The following is a 26,790-nucleotide window of genomic DNA, read 5'->3' as shown; positions in this document are numbered from 1 at the left end:
GTATGGGACATATGTCTGCAACCATCAAATAAAATTATAATCCACTGTATCTCTTCACCTTTTCCTACACAACAGTAGGTTTTACATTATGCAGATCAGGGAGGTGTCTGAAAAAACAAAAAAGCACAGCCTTGTATTTTGATGGAAGTGATTGAACTGAGGAGGATCAGGGTCCGAACAGTCACAGCCAAATGGGTGCACTAGGGTCACCTGATTTGTACAGTACTGGAATAGTCAAAGTATATAACTTATTGCCAGTTCACATACTTCAACTTGAAGTATTGCATTAGCCTAAATAGCCATTTCTTCTTCCACATGATCTTTGTAGTTGGTGAAAAATCACATGTAAAAAATAGGTGGAAAACTCTCAGAAACATAAGCTTTATACCTTATGCTCCAAGCACACTGATCTAAAATACAATATGAACAAAGTGACTGTTAAATGCCTGCAAGTTAATCAGTGTTTTGAATTCTTCCATTTTAAATGAGTTATTTATAACTTGAGAAATAAATTGTTTCCTAACACAAATTATGAACATTATCACACAGATGAAATATGCATTTTAACACTTGTTCTCAAGATAAAACTTAGTACTTCATAATCATAAAAAAACCTACTGGCTTTTAAGCATATTAAAAAAAGAAAACTATTCCCAATAACACTATGACTTAAAGACAGTGAAGACAAAAAAACAAACAAAAAAAAATCCACAAATACACACAGAACTTTGAGTCAGTTTCCAAAATTTTTTCCTACTATTTGTGAAGTTCATTATTTAAACATAGGTTTATTTTCTTATTTTAAATAAATGTTTAATATACATACTTATACAGTGGCTTAAATTAAGGCATAATTCAGCTGGCTGAAGTTTTGAATAAAATGTCTCTGTTGCTTTACATTAGTAATAACTGGTTCATATTACCCCTGGAAAAAGTAATGTAGTCCATTAAAGAGTAGACTGAAAAATAGATCTCTCTACTACCATTTACTGTGTTCCATTTGGTTCATTAGTCAATTAAATGCACTGCAGGCCTTTGGACTCGGGAAGCCTTTCAAGAAACTCACCATTAAATCAACTTATCAGAGAGGGCTCAAGGCTTTAAACAGAAGCTGGTAAAATTCTGGATCCATAGTGTGGTTTTTACAGAAAGCCTTTAACAACTCTAGAGAAAGAATACTGTCCACTCAACATGAAACAGGAGAGAAAATGAAAAGAAGTTATCATCCATAAAACACAGCACAAACTTTTGGAAGGCCTAGCAAAAGACAATGACTAAGTTTAACATACTGACATTAAAAGAGAACCTTCCAGAATTCAACTCTGCACGCCAACTAGAGCTTAACTTAAAAATCATTGCTTCAGATCATGACACTATAATGATACTTTTGTAAATATCACATTTTGGGTCCTCAGAATACTAAGAAGAGAATTTCTTGCATGGCATTTGGAATCATATTCTAGGATCCTACAATATTTCTGTGACCTCTTCCATTTCAGATTTTTTTTTTTTGAAAGGGAATGCAATGTAAGCATAGAATACTGACATCTTTGATAAAGCCACGTGTTCTAACTTCTTAAATGAGATAAGTGAAATGCAAATCTCATTATCCCTCTGTGCGTAGCAAAGTTGATGCATAAAAAACTCAATCATGTCATATGAAAAAAATTATTATTTTCTGGTATGTAAAGAAAGACAGCTGCACCTGAAATAGTTTAAAATGTATACAGATTTAGTCCTTCCCAATGTCATGAAGCAAAAGATACAAGATAATATGCTAGATCACAGCCTCCTTCCAGAACCTGACATGCCTCACTCTGGCTACTTCTGAGACAAGGACAAAACATGATTTGAGGCAGTCAATTAGTTACTGAGTGGCAAGTAACTAAATCACAACTGACTATAGCACCATACATACTCCCTGGAGAATGATGAAACCAAACTATTTTTCTTCAGAATTAGAAACCTCACCTATATTCCTTAAAAGGATAATAAATAGAAGCTCAAAAAAAAAAAAACCCAGTAAAATATTTTTAATTTTACTTTAACGCTTTCCCAGGGAAAATACTGCCTATTAAACCGAGTATAGTGCTACTACTTACTTTGTTTTGTTTGTTTTTAAAACTTCAAACATTCAAAATAAACTTATTCTACTACACTGTGTTTTGCAATAAACATTGTAATTTTTTTTTCCCCAGAGACAACCCCTAGAGTTCATACAAGGGCTTACAAGGCTTCCTGCAGGTCCATTCATCCTGCCTTTTAAACTAGACCAGTAACCAACCCAGATACCTGGAAGTAAAAACAAAGACAACAAACATTAAGAGATGCATTTAATGCACCACGGTAATATAAGTCCTGTCAGAGGCTGGTAATGTAACCAGCTCCCTGCACTGCCTGAATATCAGTTAATACTAAAGCATTTCCTCGCATCAATGGCTTTGACAAGTAGGGAAAAGTAAAAATGCGACAATAGGGAAAGTGCTAAAAATGTATCACATTTCTCTCGACTTAGCATGGCAGCAGATTCATTCAATGCTTTTCCCTCCATGCTCACCTACACTACGCTAAAGCAGCACAAGAGCTACACAAGCAGAGTACTGCTTAAATAAAAACTCTTAATACTACCCCAGTATAACTAAACTGGAACAGTAAAAGGCATCCACTAATAAAATGATCACCAAAATTCATACATCAGAATCCTTGTAGAGCACCATATTTCAGAAAAATGTTTGAAGTGTATAGCTGTACCAAAGCTGGAGGCAGAACATTCTTGGCTGGATTTGATGATCAGACTCCCAGTGAGGTTTCTCAATGAATGCGAGCACTACTAAACCAGTCTAACTACACACTGGTTTTATGTGGCTATGTCTTTGAGGGGAAAAGGGGGTTCCTATCACATCATTTATTCGGGCTGCTTTTGCTCTGGGTTTAGACTTTTGCTTTCAAGGTCATCCTTCTTCTGACTGGCTGGTTCCTCACTCTGAGAGACAGAAGTTTCTGATTGTTCTGTCTTTGTATTGGTATCGGCCAGCTCCTCCGCAGTCATAGTGGGGCCATGCAGATCCTCCACGTGAAGGGTAGGATTAGTCATTTGCTCTGTGTCTTGTTGAGAGGCTGGTACATTGGTATCTTTGGGAAGCTCATGGCAGTTGACAGGAGTTATCACCAAGGGAGGCTGAGGTAGGTCTTTCTGTAAACAAAAGATCATGGTTAGAACGATGTGAAGCAGGAACTATTACTGCTACCAAGAATAGTATAAACAATAACTACTAAAAGTATGAACTCAGGTTAACAGCAAACTTATTCAACTGTGTGTCCAGTTACAGATGTGATCAGAACTGTCATAAAAGACAAAGCTGAAAGACCAGTCATCTCTGCTATCAGTAGAGTCCAGTAGTAGATATCCATGCATACTCTTGTCTTATCTGTGCTTTTTAAAGCATAACAGGATTTTTCTTCCTAGTGATTAATTTAATAAAGCGATTTATTTAATCACTTCTTAAAACTCTGTAAACTTTTATCATTCATAACGTTTTTGGCAGCAAGTTTCATAAACATAAGAAAAGTCATAACAAAAAACCCTTGCTTGAACTCATGACTTAATTCTTGTACTGTGACAGCTGTATAAAATCATTTTCTCCACCTTTTCCATGACATTTATGGTTTTCTAGACCTCCTTGCAAAGCTGTTCTATAGCTCTGGCATCCCTATCTTTCCCTACACTGTCTAGTCCTACTATATTGCTTTGTCAAAGGGAAAGCAGGACTGTACACAGTATTCAGAAGGCAAGCTCATAACATTTACACAGTGATGCTACTTTGCTCTCCATTTCTTTCTAGTGATTACTAGCATTGAATTCATTATTGGTTTTTCTTTTTGACTGACTTTGTGCCTGATTTTCTGATATTTCCAAGAAGAGGCAACTGTTTTCTGCATCATCTGCACTATATTCAAGCTAAGCTTATGTATTAAAGTTTTAATTTTTTTTTTAAACCTTCTTTGCAAGCTCCAGTCTCTCATCTGTGTGGTCAGAATGTGGTGGTAGCCTTAGTGCTATGAAGATCTCTTGCTACCACATACAGCAATGAAATTCTTACGGGATTTGTAATCGGCAATGACTGTTCCTCCTGCCACTCTGATCCAGAGGAAGTGAGTTGCTGTTATTTTAAAACTTCCTTTGTAGAGGGGAATAACATTTACTTGCTAAGATCCTTCTGGAACCCACCTAACAAATCTCTTGCTTTTGCAAGCCTCTAAGGGAATAAAAATGCTTTAAATCTCTTGGCTTGTACATTTTGTGATGTATTAATAGTGGTGGTTTTAGCCCCTTATTCTTGGTCTTCAGTTGTGACCGACTGTCCAGAAACATTGCAACCTATATGTGGGGCATACAAAGCACTGCAAATCCTACTCAACTGACTCCCTATTACTTGGCTTCCTGTAATCATTTGCTGACTCCACCAGTCCCATCAAATTAGATGTTCTTACTGAAGGTTCCTGAAAGTTACTCCAGTAACTTCAAACAATCTATAAAAACCAAAAAGATTTACTATGTATTCTCTGAAATAGGTCCTACTGATTCACAAAGATAGAGAGCTGGAGTCTGGAGAAGGTGAGTGAAACACTTGGAATCTATAGCTTGATCATTTCTCACCGATTTCAGGTGTGCTTTGCTGCTTACTCAGAGACAGCAATCAACATTTTCGCACTTCAGAATCATCTGGTTTTGCCCGTCTTTAGTACTGGTGCATAACAACTATCACTTTCTCTGACATATTTCAGGTGATCTCAAATACATTTTTTCCACAACTTTCCCTTGGACAACTGAGTTTATCAAAAATAACTGAATAATGAAATAACGGTGCCCTGCAGGGGGAACCTCCAGATTGATACTTTCTCCATTCAAGTTTAAAAAAAAAAAAAAATTAAGGAAACGAATTTCACTTGTAAACTGATTATTTAGTATCTTGTACTAGGCTATGAAAAAATATGGAGAAAAGGATTTTTAAAGAGCTGCTTACTGTAATAATAAAAATAATAATATTTTCAAAGATCAAACCACTAAAATTACAACAGAATTAAGATGGATACACAAGAACTAATGTACTTTTCACTAGTCAGTTTAAGCGGCCATAAACAAAGAAAAACTAAAAAAAATTCCTGAGGCCAACAAAAAAAAATTAAAAAGGAAACATTCAGTCAAGCAAACAAATTCTTTGTTTCTGTTGGATAATACTACAATATTTTACTCAACTTTAATTCTAGTTAGGTTTTATAATATTAGTATTTCTTGAAGACACTCATATCAAACTGGTATTCACCGCAAAGCCGCTGCCCGTCCAGAACATTGTAAGCTCCTTTCTCCAAAGAGCCACAGCAAAGCTTGTGATAAGCGTACACGGCACCAAGTAGAGGAGAGCTGGCTGGCCCATCTGCATCAATGCCAAGGCTACAAAGGTTACAAGAAGGCCTATGCCATATGCTAGAAGGAAACAAAACCACCAAGAAGAGATATTCAGTTACAGCTGAGCTAAGAATAGTTAAATAATTAGCCAGATAAGCATTATAACAGCAACTTTTATCGAGTAATACATTTAAAAAAAAAAAACACTTTCAGAACTTTTTCAAGCTTCTTCAAACTCAAACATTATACATAAAATATACATTTGGAATAGTAATTTGCTTAGCAGTCATACTACAGTCTATTGATAATACGTTGTGAAAGTAATGTGATCTGCCTAGTCTGTGATTAATTCATTGCCTTGAGCAGTTTTAGAGAGGTAAAATAAATAAATGAAACAGTTTCTCCTATTGTACTTATGAATTCAACAGATATAGACAAGATGTTGACCACTATAACACGTACTTTGCATTTGGTTTAGCTTCAGCTGTGCTTCTCATTATGCTGCAACATCACCAAAACCAAAACCAGCTGTATGCTATAACTAATATTTCTTTTACTTTAATTACTGCATATATTTTGCAGAAATTACTATGTAGAACAGGAATGTTTTATTTAAGATCTCATATAATGATTATTTTCAATTGTATTTTCAAAACAATGAATCTAAATCTGATTTCTGAACAATAAATCAGTTGGATGACTGGAATACTCGCTCATTAATAACTGTTGACAATTCTTCAAAATTTTTCTCAGGGTACACTGTTATTAGCGAGAGTTCCTTGTACCTAATTTTAATATTCCTTGTTGCATCTTGGGTCCACTGCCTCTCACCCTATCCCTGTGCAGCTCCAAGAAAAATCTGGCTCTATCTTCTCTACATCCTCCCATTAGGTAGCTGCGGACAGCAACAGAATCTCCCCTTTGCCTTCTCTTCTCTAGGCTGAAGAAAACCAGTTCTTTCAGCCTCTTTGAATGTCACATGCTCAAGCCCCTGACCATCTTGGTGGGCCTCCACTGAACTTGCTCAGTATGTCAATGTCTTGCATCGGAGATCCCCAAACCAGATACAATACTCCAGATGCAGTTTCAAGTGCCAAATAGAGGGGAATAATCACTTCTCTCAACCTGCTCGCTGCACTCTTAAAACAATCTAGTATATGGTTAGTTTTCATTACTGCAAAAGTGCACTTTTGACTCTTCACTGATATGACATTTTTCCATCAATTTCTGCAAAAATGGTTTGAAAGTATCAGAACAGAAAGGAGTTTAGTTCAAGAGCCTCCGATATGGACTTAAATTAAGTTTTCATACCTTGAAATAAAAGTGCAAAATCAGAGTTTCTTTAGCTGTGCTAGTTATTTTTGCAATTTCTAAAACAGTTTTTAAAAGTTTTTCCATGATGGATTCTACAGATTACTGTATAAAAACACAAAAAACCACAAAATAGAAAAGGAATGGTGAAATAGACAATGATGCCAGAAGTCAGTTAATTCAAACGCTCTGCCAAAGTCAAAATTATTAGCTGTTACATGGACATGCAAGACCAAGTTATTTACAAGTTTGCTGTCTCCAAAACCCTTACCATCCTGCCCTAAAAGGGAATTATGTTAGTTTTCAAAATTTGACCTGGAGTTTTAGGTTACTGCTTTTATCCTCTAAAGGACATGACCCCAAATGAAGCTCCTGACTGTGACTTAAACAACCCCAAAACACCAAGACATTTGCTTGTGAGAAAACTGTAGTTATTTAAGACGTAACAGTTAATCTGTCCATAAATCCCACAGCTGCAACATAGTCATTGATCATATGGCTTCTCAGAAGCTGTTTCACAGGTAAGAGGTTCACCCATATTATCACCAACAATTAAGAACTTCTTAAATCATTACAACGATTTAACAAAGAAACATCTGACAAAAGCCTCAGATATTTCAAATCAATAAAGTCAAGATGATAGTAACTTTGAAGAAATTACAGCCATCATGATGTGATTTGTTACATCATAGGTCAATCACAGCTTTTTGACGAATACACAAAAGCTAAAAACAAAGTCAGATACCCTTGAACCTGAATTTTTGTATGTAATATAATATACTCAAGGATGTGTGAACAAGGAAATTAGAACGAGCAGCTAAGCATATATAAAGATACTGTAGATGAAGTAGGGTTTCTGGTGATACATAAACCATGACAACAACAAGCCTCATATATATGCTGGACAAAACAGCTCAGGGAGTCAACACGTCAGATAACTTGGTGATGAAAGGTCTAGCCTCCAATGTACAGCACAGTTCTATTTGCTTCTCTAAGCTACCTCACTGTCTGATAATAAAGGAGGAGAAGAATCACAAACCAAACTGTGTAACAAGAGATCTATGATATGCTTTTAAAGAGAGTAATTCCTCTAGCCATTGTGTTCAAGAGTCAGTGTCATACATACCTATTGTGCAGGCTACAAAATAGACTCTGGAGGACTGCACCTGAATATCAAATCTATGGCAATACGCCACCAGTAAGCCTATGAAAGTAAGGAAATTACAACAGTTTTTCAACATGCTCATAGATGAAGATACACAAAAACATTCACTTATGCAGGAACCTTTAAGATTTTTCCAGTACTTCTTTGTGCACTGCTGTTTAACTACTATGGCAGTATTATTCAAGAGACTGTACACCTTACATAGCAGTTATATACTTAATACAAGCCCAGTACAATACAAGCAATCTAATAGTAATATTAGTACCTATAAATAAGGAGATCCAAGATAACAAAAGACAATCCAATCCCCAAGAGTTACAAAAATATGATGTTCAGATTAAGAAGGGTAGGTTTATCATTTATATTTCCTAGTAAAGGCAGTGGTAATTTATGGCTTATGACTCTGCCTACTATAGATCAGTTATACAATTTTATATAGAGCAGCTCAAAATATTACTGATTTGTGTTTTATCAATCCTTAATTGAAGTGATCTGATTGGCTCTTCAATGCAATAGGAAGACAGTAAGCAAATGTGTCTTGCAGATATTTAATTAGGAGAAATCCTTATGTATTTTACTCATTTTTGTGAAAATTAGAAACAAATAATTATTCTGGGGAACCAAAGCAACAAGGTGACAATTTTACCACAGAAGATTATATAACTAAAAAAAAAAAAAAGAGATATTCACAATAAATGAGGGCTACCAGAAGAATTGTCCACATGCACAGTATTGTTTATGTTCAGTCACTACAGACTGCATAATTTTGTTACTCTCAGACTAAGTTCCTTGATGTTACATGAGCATGTGTGGAACACTTGGTTCACTCCCAGGTTTGAGCCTTGGAAGAAAGTGATCCTGAGGAAACACTGGAGAGCCACTGGGAGGTTACAGTATGAATGGGCAGCACATCCTGAAGAATCCTAATCACTGGTAAATATTTTATTTATTTATTTATTTGGTGACCTCCAATCGCAACCATTTTGTGATTCTGTGATGAGATCTCTGGAGATCATCTAGTCCAACCCACTGGCTCGAGCGGAGTTACCTGCAGCAGGTTGCCCAGCACCCTATCCACATGGCTTTTGAATATCTCAAAGAATAGAGAGCCCACAACCTCTCTGGGCAACCTGTTCCCATCCTCTGTTTACTCTCACAATGAAGAAGTTTTTCCTTATAGTCAGACAGAACTTCCTGTGCTTCAGTTTGTGCCCACTGCCTCTCATCCTATCACTGAGCACCAGTGAGAAGAGTCTGGCCCCATCCTCTTTATACCCTCCCTTCAGATATTTATACACATCGACAAGATCCCCGCCCAAGCCTTCTCTTCTCCAGGCTGAACAGTCCCAGCTCTCTCCATCTTTCCTCATATGAGAGATGCTCTAGTCTCTTTATCATCTTAGTAGCCCTTAACTGGACTCGCTCCAGTAGCTCCACATCTCTCTCACACTGGGGAGCCCAGAGACTTGTCCATAAGGACACCCAGCCAGTGACTGCAAGTAACTCCCAGCTTTTGTAACTGCATAGTGTTGGTGAAGGTATGGATAGAGCTCTAGGTGGCAAGTTGATGAATGGTAAAGATGGAGACAGTTCTCAAAGGATACTGATGCACTACACACTTCAATGACAGAGGCTGCCTTAGATTCTGCGGTCTCATAATTGACCTTATCAGAGCCTATTTTGCATTTTGACAATTAATGAATGGGGATGTCCACAAGTGAATCACTGGAGCCAGAGAAATATCAAGTTCCATGTTAAGGATCTAATCCTCTAAACATAAGGACTGAAACCTTCTTCAGACAGAGGCAGTTTTGGTGCTGGACATATGAAAAAGTAAGGAGAGAAAGTTGCAAGTGAATGAAGGGATGTTAAAGATCCATGGATTCTTCAGTCCAATTCAACTCCACTTTTAAGCTTTAGTTTTCACATCCTGCAGGTGCAGCTTTGAGTGAGAAGCATTTGTTACATGCACTCAAGTGCCCCTCTCCCAAAACAACAAAAGCTCCTTACACAAAGCTCAGTGGGGGAAATGTGGCCACTGCAGGTGGCACAAGGTCATCAGATGCAACTTGCTGCAAGTCTACTGAGAAATCTCCAGTGAAAGATAGGAAAACTCAGAGAAACAGAACAAAAAGATGAAAAAGGATTTCTGGAAGAAATTTGAAAGCCAAAGCTGTTTTCAACTGCAATGGTGCTGTCCATACTTCTACATACTGTCTGATGTAGAATTTGAGAAAAGGTGTGGTAGAAACACTGGGCGTTCTGTGAATAACAAAATTAAAATTTTAAGTCACTATGTGTTTTGTCTGTGTGTATGCATATATATATATATACACACACACACACACACACACGTGTGCAAAGGGACAAGCCACTTGAAGACATAACCTCTACCATCACACAGTATTAAAAAATATTTATATATTTATATATAAAACAATTGCTAAATCAACTCTTCAGATTTTCTCTACATTTCTTGATATCTCTGCATGTGAAACTTAACCACATTAACGTGGATTTAATTTATTGGTAAAAACAAACAGTGCAGAAAAAAGAAAGAACATAAAAGGTTTATTTATATCAGGTTTATTCAAGTCAAATCAGGTTTCCCAATTGAAATGGTAGTAGACGCGGAATAAACTAATACCACACGTGCAACAAGAAAAATTCTTAACACACTAAGAAATACCTGGAACTAAAATGTCTCCAAATCCTAGGAGAGAAAAAGGCCTATCACAAAGAGCCAATGGTGAGGAGTTCAGTCTTGGAACCTTCAGGACCATTGGGAGCTTGGAAATGAAAGAGACATATTTTATGGAAAGATGTTTTCTCTATGTATTACCAACACTTGCTAGAATTGTTGTATTGAAACTGCAGACTACAAATAGAGGAAACATCTTTTTCACATCATAGCTGTCATTAATATTACTGATAATTAACAAAATATATTCAATACATAAGCAATGAACAAACATAAAACAAACAGCCAAGACAACCCTCAGTATGGCAAACAGATCTCAAAACATTCTATATTAATTTCAAAGTCCTCACATATGATGGGCTGCACATATCAACAACTGTTTTAACTCTAGAAAATAAGCTATTTTGGTAAGCTGACAAATGCATAAGAAATTTCCATTTATATTTGGTCCTCCTGGTTGTATTTAAAGTCTCCAAAAAGTGAAGGCTGGTATTCAAGTCACTCGTTTTCCTTATTTAAGTGTTTTATAACAGCCAATGCTCCTGTGTACTATATAAGTTGCAATGCTAATGCATGGTGGGGCAAGGTTCAGTGCAAAGAAGTACATTAAAGAAACTTCAGTTTTCTTTTTTGATTATGCTATAACCACAATAGTTGTATCTAGTTATGCTATAATTACTGCTCTTCACAATTTCTTCTGTATATAAAACTGAAACATAGGAAAACTACAATGGTACAAAATATAACAGCGTAAAAAACCAGCATGGATAGTCTACCTGTAGTTCCTCCTGCAAACAACTATTTTCTTTACTGTGAATTCCCATGTGATAGTAGTATATTCATTGCTCAAAAAAAAAGAGACCTAGACTTAAGTTAACAAAATCGGCCTTCTCACCAGTTTATTTTTTATTTGTTTTACACTTTGTATCTCAGCATCTCCTATACCTTACTTCCCCCTTCCCTTACCCTGACCCAAGTCAGACGCATCGTGTTCTACAGCTCTGCACAATTCTGCTGAATTCTAATGTCTGTTTTCTTTCTGAGGCCTCCAGTTTGGGTTTCTCTCCCTTGCCTAGCTTCAACTTTTCATAAGGCAATTATCAAAACTAGGGAGGGGGAAGAGACAGACTGATCATATAATTTAATCTCTTCAGGTAAAAAAGGATATACTTCACTAGCGATTAGTTTTATCTCCAAATGTGTTCACGTATTTTTGTTAAACTGAGCTAGCAAGCTTCATTGCACTAAAATCCTTAAAAATCAAGATAAAGGAAAACCAAAGCTATTATCATGAGCCACTAAAAGTTTGTATCGTCCCCTGCTTTTGCTGTGGATTTCCAAAGAGCTCAGGAGCACTTTTTACTTCCACACAAAATTCTTTTCAAACTGACATCTCCATTTCAGCTCTCTGCAGTCTTTGAACTTTTAGAGTAGTTGAGATTGTCTCATGTTTTTGGGCTACAAACAGTACCTTTTCATGCGTGGCAGAATCGGACGGGCCTGCAGCCACCTCCACCATTATACTCTCCCCTGTCTAAAGAAAAGAAGGGAAACTGTAAACCAGCAGTTCAGTCAGCAGGTCTAGGTTTGTTTAGGAACACAGAGAAACAGGCAGCTCTGTGAGTAGCAGGCACTTTACTTACCTTTGTTAGAAAAGGTGTGATAAATACAAAAAATACATCATACACAAAAAGAACCAGGAGGAGCAAGGTACAACCCTGAAGAAAGAAACAAAATCCTTTACTAATGCATAGTATGTGAATGCCCATAAACAGCAGAGAAGAATTAGCAACTTGAAAGTATTCAAATCAAAAGTTAGTATATATATATGACAAGTGACAGATCCCCAAGTAAACAACAAATCTACAAGAAGCAATCATGTTTAATAACATCTACGTTATACAGTTCTTCAGAACGTTTTTAATTGAAGACCTAAAACATGAAGTCATCGCTGAGCAGAGTACAAGGTCATTGGTACATAGTACTGTGGTGTGTTACATACAAACCAACTAGAAGCAAACAGGAAGTTTTAATATCACTAGAAATATCTAGGGTACCACCTGAGAACGAATACAGTAGCTGCACTAACAGGATGGAGTATGCAACTTCAGTGTTTGCTCACATGCGGGCAAATTCTCTTTTTACATCTACGTAATTTCCATACCTTAAACGTAGGCAGGCGAATTGTTTTCAACATGTAAAGACAGAAAGCAATTCCTAAAGCATCTTGCAGAATCCAGGCCCACCTAAAGAAAGAAAATAGTTTTCTTTTCTTTCCCCATCCTCAGCTGAATTTTGAGACTGAACGGAGAGATGGAAGTTAAGGCCCCCTCTCTCAACTCATACTGCGAGAGAAAAGTGGCAGAGTGAAATCAAGAAAGAAGATCCATGTTTAGAGTGTTTCACCTTCTATGAAAAAAAATCTGAGCTGAAAACTGCTGCAACTATAAAGTGTTGGTTTATTGCCATGTAAGTTAAGTCTTTATGAACTTAAATACTTTAAGTAATAACAACCAAATGTTATTGTTTTTTCCAAAGATGTAAGTAAACAAACGAAAACCCATCAAACAAAAGAACACATCCACCTCTATATTATATTATCACTAGTTTAACCAAAATGAACTGAAATTAGCCTTAGAAATCAATCTGCCACGATTCATAAAACAGATTCAAACCTGCATCAGTTCTTAACAGATAGTAAGACTACAAACTGTTTGTGGAACAATAAAGTACATTTCAATTCTAAAAATAAATCTGTCATGTCTGGCAATCTTCCAACAATAATATATATTTTAGGTGAATAAACTGGATGAGAATTATGCAGTGTAAAATACTGCCACTGAACAATAACCAGTAGCAGAAAAGGTCTAGTATATATTTGAAGGTTATTGAATGCTTTGCCCTAGAAGCAAGAAAGCGATCTGTGCTAAATGAACAATAATCTTTTTTGAACAGCTGTCATAGTAGAACCCTTAATAGATTGAAAGTTGTTTCGGATCTGCTAAAAAGGTTTTATTTGTGGTCTGTATGTCCTGTCAATCATGCTGTCCTTTGTGTGACCCTTAGTCAGCTGGCCCTTGTGTCCCACCCTGACATTATTAAATCATTGGTAGGGGTGACTGTCAATCAAGGCGAGCACTCTAGAAGGGGAGCAGACCTAGGCGCTGGTCGGCAGGCTGGTCCACGTGCTGGTGACGGATCCAAAACACACCAGTAAGAACGTGGATCTGGACAGAGTGTGACTAATGGCAGTGTTTGGATGCCTGCGGTCACAATGCGGTCTATCTATAAAAAGCCATGCGCCTTTAGATTGGGGGGGGGGGGGGGGACTTCTCCTCGTTGGCGACCCAGGAAAGAAGAGGAGATGAAATCACTGGCGGTCTTTTTCAAGGCCTGAAGAAGCCAAGGGCATGTTCCCCAATTGGAGACGGCTCCACCGTAGGCTGCGGGACAGCTAGCGGAGGAGGGCCACCCCCAACGCCGGGCTTCAGGGACGCGCCGCACTCCCCCCCTCCCATACTATTGTAAATAAGTTAATATTGATAACAATATACAATAAGCACGAAGTATTACTATAGTTGTTATCGTTACCGCTCATTAATTCCTTAAACTTTGTTATTTACCTGTTAACCACTGCAATTGTGAATTCATTCATAAGGAGTAGGGACACCTATACTACCACCCCAACCTGTTTAGTGTACGGAGCCTGCTGAATTACCTTACCAGGGCAAAACGCCTATCAACTGGTTTGGTTGTCCTGCGGAGGCCTCCCAGCGCAACACCTTAAAGGAATTGTTCCAAACAACCTCTTGGCGCTCATGGGCCAGTCCTATAATTCACCATCCCACAAAGTGGAAAATAAATTTCCATCCAACAAGGACACCACTGCTTCCAACACCCAAATTTAAAAACACTAGCAACTGGTGAATCCTTGAGGACAGCACTTTAAAATCTCTACAGGCAAAGATTTTGAATAAACTCAAACCCTACTCTAGGAAAGAAGCTCCAAAATATTTTCTGAGATTTTTTTTTAAATGTTTTTAATGTTTCCACTAGTGAAATCCCCAAGAGGTAAATTCAGTACCTGACGGACTACTCCCAAGGCTTCGTGGCTTAATGACACAGAAAGGAGCCCTGCAACCTTTCTTTTGATGGATTAAAAACAAGTTCTATGGTCCCCAGAGACAAGAATGAATTGGCCTGCTGTTCAAATAAGTTCTGAGAGGGGTCCCTGAAAAGAAGTGTGGAAGGCAAGATAGTCTGAGATAGCCTATGAAGCTGCACTGCATAGTTGACTGGTAGAAGAAGAGGTAATTGGCACAAACTGAAACACAGGAAATTCCACTTGAACACAAGGAAACGCTTCTTTACTGCAAAGGCAGTTGAACACTGGAACAGGTTGCCTAGAGAGGTTGGGAGTCTCCATCCTTGGAAATATTCAAACCTGACTGGAAATGGTCCTGGGCAGCCTGCTTTAGATGACTATGCCTGAGCAGGGGGGCTGGACCAGATGATCTCCAGAGGTCTCCTCCATCCCCAAGTATTCAGTGATTCTGTTCCTGTTGAGAACTTCAATAATTCAGTCTATTGTGATTGGTTAACCTTACACTGCCACAGCAAACTACACAACTGCTGAACAAAGGCAGGTATGGAAATGATAATGGAAGAGAAAGAAGATAAGGGTTTAGGAATCAGGCCAGAGGATTTCCAGTGGCTGAACCTTAAATTGGGCTTTCCTCCTGAAAAGTAAATAGTTATATCTAAAGGACATTTAGTGGGGACCAAAGGGATACATCACTCAGATCTGAAGAGTTCAGAATTTTCAGATGGAAGGTCCTCCACTACAACTCACATTTCCCTCAAGAAAACTGAGGTAGTTATTCATGATTGTCTATACGTTGCCACCATGTTGGCAACAAATCTGTCTGCAAAGTTACAATACCAGTGTCATATGGAAGGATACCTTTAGTTCCTGTTAGGTTTCTGATTATGCATAAGTCCCCTCTTGTACCCACAAGACAGAAACATTCTAGATTCTCCAGAGGATCCAAAACCTCATGGTTGTATCTGGAAAACAGTGCCAGATGATCTGTCACAAACAAAAATTCCTGAATAGCCTTTATTTTCTACATGAGATCCTACTTCTTATACCCTTTGCCCTTAAGTACAAACACCACAGAGGGGCCTATTACCTGAAAGTATGGCCATGAACAAAGAAAGACTAGGATGGAAAAAATAGATTCATTCTTTATTAATGCTGAGCACTACAACTGATTTGTGTAGCTCTATTGCTAGACAACAGCAGTGACTGTTAAGTGGTGCACAGTAACTAAAAGTCACCTTATTGAGCCAAAGACTCTTCCCAGTGGACTATGCCTTCATATGTCCAAGAGACTGGTTCAATTTGATAAACTCCTCACAGGAAACGTATGAAGTGTGGAACATCCACGGAAAGAAAGTTGCACAAAACTTTTCAGAGGCTACTAGAGGTCTGTTCCTTGGATAACACTGCTGAAAGCCTCCTGTCCATCTTGGGAACCTCAGTAAAAGAAAAAATGTCTGGACAAGCAGGAATTAAAATATTCAGGAAGTAGACACCAATACAGATAGGCCGAGTCAAGATCTTGCTATCAAAATCTTTGTGCTGAAGAGGTAGATTTGACAAAAAGTATATTTTTCGACCTTTGGCATATGTGGGAGAAAGCCCCAAGAGCAAGGACACTTACGTATGAGACCAACAGTACTTCATTTGCTTGCAGTACTGTGAAATGTTCCTATTCACAAGGAGGGAGGATTAATTTTCTAAGCAGCTTCCAAGGCAAAAAACTGGTCAGTGTCTGGCCTTGCAACGTGAAGAAATACTTCAAGAGAGAAGAGAGGCTGAAATACTGGAGGACAACTGTCACTGTGCTTAGTACTGGCAATGCTGGACTTTGCTCCTTCTCTTCGTCAGGCACACACAGGATATGACAAAAGCAAAGACGACTTTTGGCTTTTTGACTATGGTATCAAGAGGGAGCAATGTTCAATGATGACTGTTGAATATTCCAAACAGGGCAGGGAGGGTCCCAAGTCATCCATTCCTTGCCTCATGGAATGCTCTTGAAGCAGAGGAGATAAGATGATCACTGATGTCAAGACAGGATTGACCTCTTCTGTACAGGCTTCAACTATTGGTTCCAAAATAGGAGGAGTTGGGGTCCTTTGGTTTGTGCAAATGTGTACCCTGGTGTGCTGGGGAAAATTTACCGCTAGGCCCGTTTTGTGATTGTGATAGGCCCAGGAGAACTAAGGCTCTTTGCTTTACTCTTGATTTGCTAGGTCAAACATATCACTCCCCCAAAAGCTGGATTTGCGATATGAAACAGCATAATCTCTCTTTTGCATCTAGACTGGTATCAGCTGCACTAGCTGGTTAAGAAAAGACCTTGTGGCATTTTGACTGATCTCATGATCAATACTTGAGCGCCTGCTGATGGAGCTTTGTGCAGACAACACTTGGGTCCATTCCAGTTTTGAGGCAAAAGATGTATTTCCCAGTCCTCAATATCCCAGTTTGCATTAACAACCTGGATTTATGAGTTCTGTCAGTGAACAATCCACAGACTTCACACAGAAAATGGACCCCACAAAGGCAATACAGACATTCAAGGCCAAGGAGACATCTTTGGTATGGTGGGTAGAAACGAAAACTAGCATTTTGGTTCCAACACTGAATCCAAGATAGAGGGACCAAGAAGAGCACATCATGAATACCTGGGGCAACTGGAGCATCTGTGAGACAGGATAATGTGTGAAAATATCCAACAATAATGATAAGAATGTGTTATAGTTACAGAATTTTAGCAATGCCAGATGCGGAGAATGATTTGCTCATAGCAGACAGTGAGAGAAACTAAAGATGTGAAACCTAATGCCTCTTAACCTCTCAAAACAAATGCACATGCAGATCATCACATGAAGACAACAAATAAGATAAATTGAGTCCAAACGTCCGTAATACTTCTGAAAGGCTGCCTTAAGCCACAGTGGTCACAATATGGAGTGGTACTCAAAAAAATTCAGGCTTAATAGATATCTTTCTGGAACTTAAGCCAACAAGAAAGAAAAAGTACTTCTTCTGAAGGCACAACTAAACATTTGTCCAAGTTTCTAGTCTATTTCCTGTCCCTCCTAAAATTTGGATAAGTTTACGTTACTGAGGATGTCATTAACTTATACTATAGGGCAGAGGTATCATAAAGCATATCACAATCTTCTAGCAAAGAAATGAAAATATACACTTACTGATCTTCATTTCTGAAGACTCCCCAGACTATGCTGACAGAGATACAAAATACTGCCAACAGCAACATCCGGACCTGTGGACGCTTGTGAAAATAAGGCAAGTTGTTGTCTGGGATTCTGAAAAAGAAACACACCAACCAAACATGAAAAAAGGCAGTCATTTGTAGATCTTCCATTTTGAAGTAGGAAGCCAGTAAATCTATCATCTATCCAACATTTTCAAGGCTTGACAGAGAAAGATTTTGCTTAATAAAATGTGGAAATTGCCACATACCTGCATTTTCCCAATGGGAATCTTCTTACAAAGGGAAACAGACAACTGTAAAGACCAATCGAGGCAGCCAGGCAAAATATTCCTATGATAACATAGACTGAGAAAGAAAAAGTAGTAAGTGCAAGTAGTGTAAGAGAAGAGATACTTCCTTTCAAATCGCAGCTGAACAAAGAACAGACAATCACAAAGCCTGACATAGGAAATAAGGCTTAAAGTCTCATTGCTAAAAGTAACTCTTAAAATGACTCGGTAACAAAATGGGTTGATGCAGATGGGGCACATTTGTCATTTTTTAACAGGCACAAAAATGTTCCTCAAAAAAGTGAGGATGTAAATTTCAGTGTCTTAAGCTCGCCTGTTTTTTTCCCCTCCCCAATCAATTAGATAAGAGTAATGAGTAGAAACTTACATATGTTAAAAAAAAAATACAAAAAACCCTGCTTCCCATATTATAATACCTTAAATTAATTAATAACACAAAGAAGAATAGAGGTCAAAAACTGAAGTCTAATAGTTTACATCTACTTAATAGGTTTTAATGTTTGAAAGAAGCTCTGTGTTCACCTGTTTCAACCTCACTAAAACTAGGTATAGAGATCTAGCCAGCAGTTTTTTGCATGTTTTTAAATCATACTGGCATGAAGAAACACAGCAGAAGACAGCCATTCATAATCATTTTCAGAGTAGAAAGGCTCTTTAAGTGATGACAAATTAGTGGCATTGAAGATTTTTCAATAGAAATAACTTTAATGGTACCTAAGTGGTCATAGAAGAAATAAAGGAGGACCAACATCGAGCAGCACATCACTACAAACACGCAGATCATTACTGGAGTCACATCGACTGTTTCATCATCGTGTTTGTCCGCCCCATCATCACGTTTATGCTTCATGTATCGTCTGAAAGTGTAACATGGATATAGTCAGACCACTCCTCCAATAACATATAAAAGGGCTCTGAATTTTCAGTGACAACCACATGCAGTTGGGAGACATGACATGACAGTAATGGATTGCCACTGCATAGATCCCCACTTTAGTCAGTGGAACTCCACATGTCTACACTGGTACATGAACAGCAGCTTCAACATGATGCATAAAATAGTTCGCTAGATTAATTTATCAAGAGCACTATTTTTAATTTACTAACAACTCTGAACAGAATCCTGCATATTACTGCAGAATAAGTTGCTCCTGTCTCCAGGAGAAATCCTGGAGTCAAATTGTGTATAGCGTAAACATCAGAAATAGGAATGGCATGGATCTCCTTTTCCCCTCCCTTACTTGTAAAAGGAAAGCACAAAATTCCAAGAAAAGATTCATAATAAGCATAGTATGACAACAGTAAAAGATAAATGTTGACATCACATGTCGCAGATTAAGATGTTTACGCTATACCATAAAAACAGTTTCTATGATTTTTAGAAAAGGACTTCAAAGGGGAATCTTTGCCAAAGCACACATCGGAAGCTTATTCCTATCCAACTTTCCTTTTGAGCTTTCTAAAACATTTTATTTGTTGAAAAGGTAAAACACTAGAATAAGCCACATGCAAAATATACTGTAATAATTTTATGTGGTGACAAAGCCAACACAAGGCCTCTCAAATACATCACATCAGCATTCTCCCATTCTAGTTATACAGACCCTCATTAGCAGAGCTATCAGGTTTCTTTAGATAATACTGCCATGTACTTTTTTCCCCTCCCTCTGTGAAAAGTATAATAAACAAACCAATACACTGCATTCCAATTACTCACTTTTTCACATCTCTGCTTCCTGCCCAGTAACCTCCAATTGCCACAGTCCCCACAGCCATGACAAATATAATCACCATGTTGTAGTCTAACACAGGCTCGTTGGGTGCATACAAAGCCCCCTTCGCTGACCTGCCGAAACTCTGCAGAGGCAAATACAAGTTATGAAGATCTCAGTGATCAGTCCTAAGTAGAACCAGTCTGTTCTTCAAATCTCCTAATTTCGTTTTCAATACTACTTTTTTTAGTATAAATAAAAAAACCCATGCAGCTAAATGTTGAAGGCAGTGCAAAGAACAACCTTGCTCTAGCGCTCAAAAATGAATGCAATTAAATGAAACATCTTCCTCTGTGACCTAGAAGCACCACAGACATTTACAGTTCTGCTCCTGTACATATGCAGAACTGTCCATGCACAACTAGGTGCTTCTCTGCTGGCTCAAATCAAGAGAGGATCCAGACATATGATGATACTAGACCCAGTGAGGGAGTTTAAAGTTTATCTAAGTGTCTACATGCCTGTTTTATAGTAATGTGCTCATGAAGTTTTATCTCCTGATCACAAATTGCACTTTGGTTCATGCGATAGAACAGTTTGAGACTTGGGCTGCATTCCTTCCTGGAACCAGAAAAATATGTTCCAGCTGCCAATGGGCATTCCAAGTACATGACCAGATGAGGACTATTCCAAAACAACCCTCCCTGAAACAGGTATAGCATGGACATGGGGTCCTCAGCATCAATTATTTCACTCTCCTTTCTGTGCTGCACTACAGTGAACTTAGATAGGAAGAGTAGGGAGTAGGTACTGAGGAATGAAATTCTGGTCAATTTAAATTTTTAAAACTAGACTCACTAGCATTAGGTTACTGATGCCTAAAAGGTAGGCACTACTGAACAAAATTTTAGGATCCAATTCCTCATCAGGATCTGGTCCTTAGCCTCAGTGAGAGTGTTCTGGTTATAAAATTCCAATGATTGTAACAGTCATGGTACCAGTATCTTTTTCCTCTCAGAACTTGCATGGGTTTTTCGGAACTGTTTGGTGAGGAATCCCTTACTTTTAACAGAAGTATTTTAAGGAGAGTATTCTAAAGAACTTTTGAAAACATGTCTGAAATGCAAAATCCTTATTTTTGCCCTGTCAAAGGCAAAAGCAGCCCAAAAGCCAACCGGATAACAGGAAGTTATCCTACTGACATAAAAATAAACAAATTATTTAAAAAATTATGATTATGACAGTCTTGCCAGACTCAGAAGTGCTGCTGAAGAAATTCACATACAGAAATAGAAGACACAGAACCACCTGTAATGAGGGCCCCAAATTACTTCTGATACTTTTACGCAATTTCGCATGACATTAGTTTTTATTATACAACCTCAAAAATCAAACTTTATTACAAATATTTCAGAGCAAGCAGATTCCAGAAATAAATAACATGAATAGCAGAGGCAGTAGGTTCATTTTGATTTTGTGCAGAAATGAACCCCAAAAATACGCATTTTTTTTCAGGACACTAACTTTTAAACAAATATTATTATAAAAATAACACAATCTTCACGAGTACAACTCAATAGATTTATAGCTCCTAAGATGCACATCAAATACACTGAGCAATGACTCATTTGAGATGGTATGAATTAGAACACTTATTGGGTTTACCTTGCCAATATCTAACATATCGGCGTAGCTGAGCAGAGCCACAGGAATATCAATTTCTTCATATTGACTCCTGTTACCCCCAGGAGGAACCTGCAAGACAGTTCAGATTGGGTACAAATATATTCAATTCGGCAAACACATTTATTCCTCCAAAAAGGTTACAGCTGCAACTTCCATTTCTGTTAATTTGGGAGATATTTAAAAAGGGATAGGACACTATTTATAATCTGAATTATATAACAGAAACTACAGAAGAAGTCGTATTCATAATATACATACATGCACAAATATATTTTTAAGTATATATATTGTGTGTGTATACACATATATATACACATACACACACAAATCAAAAAATAGAAAAAGTTACTGCTACTGTAACAACATAAACAGGCAGTTTAAAGCCTCCATATCACAATCTCAAATCAACTTTAAAGCTGCATAAACATATACAGAAAAAAAATAATGCTGAAATATATATTTTATCAAACATCATAACACAGGCTCAAGTGCTATTGTATATGAAACGACTTCCCTTCTTGCTACCATATTGTATTTAACAGAATAGAAAAATTCAACTACAGATATTTGAACAGTCTAAAAATAATATTGCTATTTAATTGGTATTAGTGTCTACAGCCCTCCTTCTACCATCTATACAACTCTTAGACATCGCTATCGGTGAAATTGCTGGGACAGTTCAAAACATTTATGCGTTGTATCAATCTTCAAAAATGAAGAGACCCTTGCACCCAACAGATTCACCACAGCAGATCGGTCAGAGTTCTTCTGATGGAAGAAAACAGACGGGAACCTGTTAAGTCACAGGACTGAACGGCGTTCACCCAAAAGTCCCAAAAGAACTCTAATGCAAAACTGGAAACTGCTGATGAAGGTGTGTATTATTACAGTCATGGCATCAGAGGACCAAGAGGTAACCTAGTGTAATTCCCACCTACAAAAAGGGTAGCAGAATTAGTGCAAAGCAGAATTAGATTTCCATCTCTGTTAAGATGATGGAGGCTAAAGAGTAAGATGACTGAGCACATTAATACACATGGTCAGCTAGAAAAGAGTCAGCATAGCCTCAGTAAAAGGAAATCCTACCTCACTGACCTCCTGGAACTCTTGATATGTCAACAAGAACGTTGAGGAAGAGAATCCAGTAGACATAGTACAACTGGATTTTCAAAAAGCCTGGATAAGGTTCCACTACAAACGTTACAACAGGAAAAAGTTCTCAGGGTAGAAAGACAGACAGTTTTCTGTAGACAGAAATCTAGTTAAAGAATGGGAAGCAAGGGTAGGACTTAACCCTTACATTTCAGGGATGGAAAAGAGTCAGCTGTAGAGCCCATAATGGATTAGTGCTGGGACTGGTTTTATTCAACATTTTCATCATTAGGGTGGAAGTGTGCAGTAAAAATCTCCAAGTTTGTAGATGATATAAAGGCAGGCACTCAAATGCCATGTCGCTTGCGAGGAATTCCAGAAGGACCTAGCCTAACTGAATGAGAGGAAAAAGATGGCAAAGTCGCTTCAGCATAAACAATTAAAAGGTAATGCATCTCAGGAAAAATCATCTGTCCTATGTCTTCACATTGCTGAATGCAGAACTGGTGGTTTCTAGCCAGAAAGAAATCCTGAAATCATCATTCACAGTTCTCTGAAGTCAGCGGCTCAGCGAGCAGCAGCAGCGCTACTCAGCGTTCAGTGAGCACTACTGCGTGGTCTCCACAACATAAAGAGCTTGGAGGATCTACAGAGAAGGGCAACTAAAGTGGCTGAAGGGACACCTGCTTTATGACGAGACACTAGACTGGCACTCTTCACTTCAGAGAAGGGAAAGGGACAGGGCATTTTCATCCAGATTTATAAAATCACAGTGAATAAACTGCATGAAGAACAGTTGTTCACCAGTCACACAACTCTGTATTAGGGGGCAGCTCTTGAAGCTAGCAAGAGATCAGTTTAAGGAAAAAAAAAACTGAAAAAAAAAAGTTATTTGCTACATAGTGGGCAATGAACTTTAGAACCTTCAGCTACAGAAGACTGTGGAGGCACAGATTCAACATGAGCTAGACAAATTCACAGATAATATATTCATTAAAATGAATTGGTATGGGCATGCTCTCTAGCGTTCCTGAACCCATGATTTTTGATACTCTGAGAGCATGAGGAGAACAGAGAAGAAAAAGTGGCCAGGCTCAGAGGGTCTCTCTAAAGAGCACCTCCTACTGCTGCTATTTGAGAGAGAGTAGTTGGCCACATGAACTACTACTCTGACCCCAGAAAGCACTTCTTATGTTCTTAGGATAACTGTTTAGCGCACTCTGAGGTTTATTTCTGCCTTCTCAATACATTAAGAAATCTAGTGCAATAATGTTTTTTGTTCAATGTTTAAGGGCACAGAGGACAACTCTTCTGGGTCTAAGTTGATTACACAGTGCCATTCATTATATAATCATGGCCTAGGTAAAGGAGTTTGCTTTTGCAGCCTAATGCCTAAAGGGGTAGGAGGGGGTGTCAAAAAACATATTTTGTATGCTTTATTGGAAACAGGCATAAGTTACTAAAGACAGCAACAAAGAAATGCAACAATCAAACTTTAGTGAGAATCTTCTGCATGTCAGATTCGTGGTTTTATGATAGATATCTGTCTCATTCCTGACTGTAGGCTTCAAAAAATATTAATTTCATAAAATATGCATTGGTGATGCTCCAGCTGAATTAAGTCCAAGTCTCACTGAAGGTATATGAATCCAGGAACCATCTTTCACACTTGATTCAAGTATTTCATGAGACGTAAGAATATTTCGAGCCCTTGCTTGGGATGTTACATAAGCTCTATGCAAAACTTACTACTCCAATGAGTACTTCCCCTTGGTTAATCAGTTTTTCCTGTACGATTTTGCACACAGCTATCTGATTATAGAAACATTGGGGGGGGGGGGGGGGGAAATAGGGAAGGGGGCTTTTTTTGGTTGTTTTTAAGAGGAGCATCAGATACCAAAGCATTAAGTATCAGCAGTGAGCACTGAAGACAAGAGAGCACATCACATATAAAGCACTGGATAGAAAATAAAGCTGTATGAGAAAGTATCTAACATCAAAGTAGTATCAGTAATGTAGAAAAACCACAGAAGTAGACTTACCAGTCTCTCTCTACTAACAATCAGCAGGCCACGAGCTCCATTTATTTGGGCAAGCCTTACTTTCTCATAGAAGGTGCAATTCCCTCGCATCACCATGGGGATTCGATTATTAAAACCCCCATCAGGTACATCAGAAGGAGAACACAAAACAGACGCTGTCTGATCCTGCAGTTGCAAGAGGGACTGAAAAGATGAAGAAATTAGTTGAAATAAAACAAAAACAAAACAGCTCCCCCTCCCTCAAACCATCGAAACAAACAAACAATTAGCCTTAAGGCAGACATCTTGGAAAACTTCAACTTGAACTTGAAAACTAAGTATGAGCAAATAGGACTTTTTTTTTTTTTTTTAAATAGATTCAAGCAATGTTAATCACCCTTAACAGCACTATATCTGAGACAGGAGAACACTGTTTCAGCATTCAAGTTTCCATGAGTATTCCATCTATCACTCCTTTACCTGAATGTTCTAAATTTTCATTTAGAAACTTTGCATAGTTTCTGCTCTTGTGTTTTGTTCTTTCTGCTGTTTTTAGGGTGTGGATTTTTTGGAACAAGACTAAACATCCATTTTGGCAACCTCCCCAGCATGTGCATACATGAAAACACAAAAACAAACCAGCCAAAAGCCCAGCCTTCTCTGGAATGGTAGAAATTGGAATAGTAGAAATTTGCTCAGTTATTGGATTCTAGGCATTTTCTCTGGCTGCTTGTGATTCACATTCAGGTTGCAGGTCTGCCCCAATCCCTTAGCTTTTGGGCCCTATTCTGGCCCAAATACATCTACTCTGATATGTTTACACAAATGGCCCAAAGACACTTCAAGGTTCTAGCAATAGCACCTGCACAAACAGTACCTTGCAGGTCCTGAATAAGAGCCAGTGTCTTTGCCCAGTTCTACTGGTAGATTACCCCCCCCCAAAATTATCAATCATGTAACTGGCTCATGGCGCAAGCTATGCTAATTGAAGGAGGTCACTGAAGGAGTGGGGAGCCCCACTCTTGCTGGAAGTTGTTAGGCATGAAATGTGTCATTGTTACTCAGGTTTTAACCTGAAAGACTGATACACATCATACTTTGCATTAGAAACTCACAGGTACATGATACAATACCAAGCATCTGTAACTGACTCTACTGTTTTAAGAGGGAACGGTAAGGGTCAAGCCATCAGTAGCTCTTAAGCTTATTCAGAAGATTGCTGGCTCCAACCTGGCTCCTTGTAGAAACAATAGGATGTCTTGACATACGCTTCCCAGTGGCCCAGGTTTCAGGGAAGTTTATCAGCTCTATCAGAGCAGAACACAAACGCAGAGCCAGCTCAGGTCTGTGCTCTGCATCACCTCAGTTAATAAACTGTACTGTCGGAGTAGCAGAGGGAAGTGGAAGGAGGGAGAATAGTAGGAAGGAAACAGTGATAGGTATTGGATATCACACAGACAACTGAAGTACTTGGCAGAAACAAGCTCAGAATCTATGAACTCAACTCCAGTTCAACATACATTATCCTGGACTATATTAGCTCCTGCAGAACTACTTAAATGCTTCTCTACGAACTTCAGTGAGACTGGCTGGAACAGAGCATCTACAGCACAGATCTTAGAGTCTGGAATGCTAGAGACTGTTTACATGGGGAGTCTGCCTGGATCCAGTCAAAGAGGATCCTAAGGCTCTCCAGCCAACTTCATGCACTATGTGAATTGTCTGTACACTGTGCTCCCACTCCTGGCATTGAAAAAGGGATACCTGACTTCACTGTACACAGAGTCAGGTCTACACGAGGCAGGTCTAGATGAGGCAGACACAACCATAGCATTTGGGTTATCTATGCATCCAGGGCATAATTTGCAGTTGGGATGAACGCACTGTGGGTAATTAGAACTTGATTACACATTGATAAGGAACATTTAATTCTATGTAATGCAATGAGTAGATTAAGGAATACAATGAATAAAATGAACAGAGTATCAACCAACCAACTCCCTCATATCTTCAAAGTGCATCGATTTGACAATTTCATCATTCCATGATAAGAATTTCATTTGAAGACTGGGATAAGAACAGAAGGATTTAG

At 38.3% G+C, this 26,790-nt stretch overlaps 1 protein-coding gene across 6 annotated transcripts in view; it reads right to left on the bottom strand.

Moving 5' to 3' along the window:
* Positions 1 to 570: 570 nt before the first annotated feature.
* Positions 571 to 26,790, bottom strand: part of SPPL2B (signal peptide peptidase like 2B) — a 39,839-nt gene continuing 13,619 nt past the window's right edge. For 4 of the 6 annotated variants that reach the window (XM_068920077.1, XM_068920080.1, XM_068920078.1 and 1 more), the window contains 13 exons: positions 24,720 to 24,902; positions 21,565 to 21,654; positions 19,905 to 20,044; positions 18,902 to 19,044; positions 18,146 to 18,242; positions 17,872 to 17,988; positions 12,749 to 12,830; positions 12,228 to 12,302; positions 12,056 to 12,118; positions 10,573 to 10,672; positions 7,845 to 7,922; positions 5,325 to 5,485; positions 571 to 3,193 (listed from right to left, as the gene is read on the bottom strand). In XM_068920077.1, the coding sequence (XP_068776178.1) occupies positions 2,906 to 3,193; positions 5,325 to 5,485; positions 7,845 to 7,922; positions 10,573 to 10,672; positions 12,056 to 12,118; positions 12,228 to 12,302; positions 12,749 to 12,830; positions 17,872 to 17,988; positions 18,146 to 18,242; positions 18,902 to 19,044; positions 19,905 to 20,044; positions 21,565 to 21,654; positions 24,720 to 24,902 (1,617 nt within the window). In that variant the 3' untranslated portion in view covers positions 571 to 2,905. Of the gene's footprint in view, positions 3,194 to 5,257; positions 5,486 to 7,844; positions 7,923 to 10,572; positions 10,673 to 12,055; positions 12,119 to 12,227; positions 12,303 to 12,748; positions 12,831 to 17,871; positions 17,989 to 18,145; positions 18,243 to 18,901; positions 19,045 to 19,904; positions 20,045 to 21,564; positions 21,655 to 24,719; positions 24,903 to 26,790 lie in introns of all 6 variants that reach the window. The other 2 variants (XM_068920081.1, XM_068920082.1) reach the window with 1 other exon arrangement.

The sequence above is a fragment of the Struthio camelus genome, chromosome 26, assembly GCF_040807025.1.
Source record: "Struthio camelus isolate bStrCam1 chromosome 26, bStrCam1.hap1, whole genome shotgun sequence".
Taxonomy (NCBI): Eukaryota; Metazoa; Chordata; class Aves; order Struthioniformes; family Struthionidae; genus Struthio; species Struthio camelus.
The sequence above is the reverse complement of the archived record's forward strand: the minus strand, read 5'-3'. Positions and strand labels throughout refer to the sequence as shown.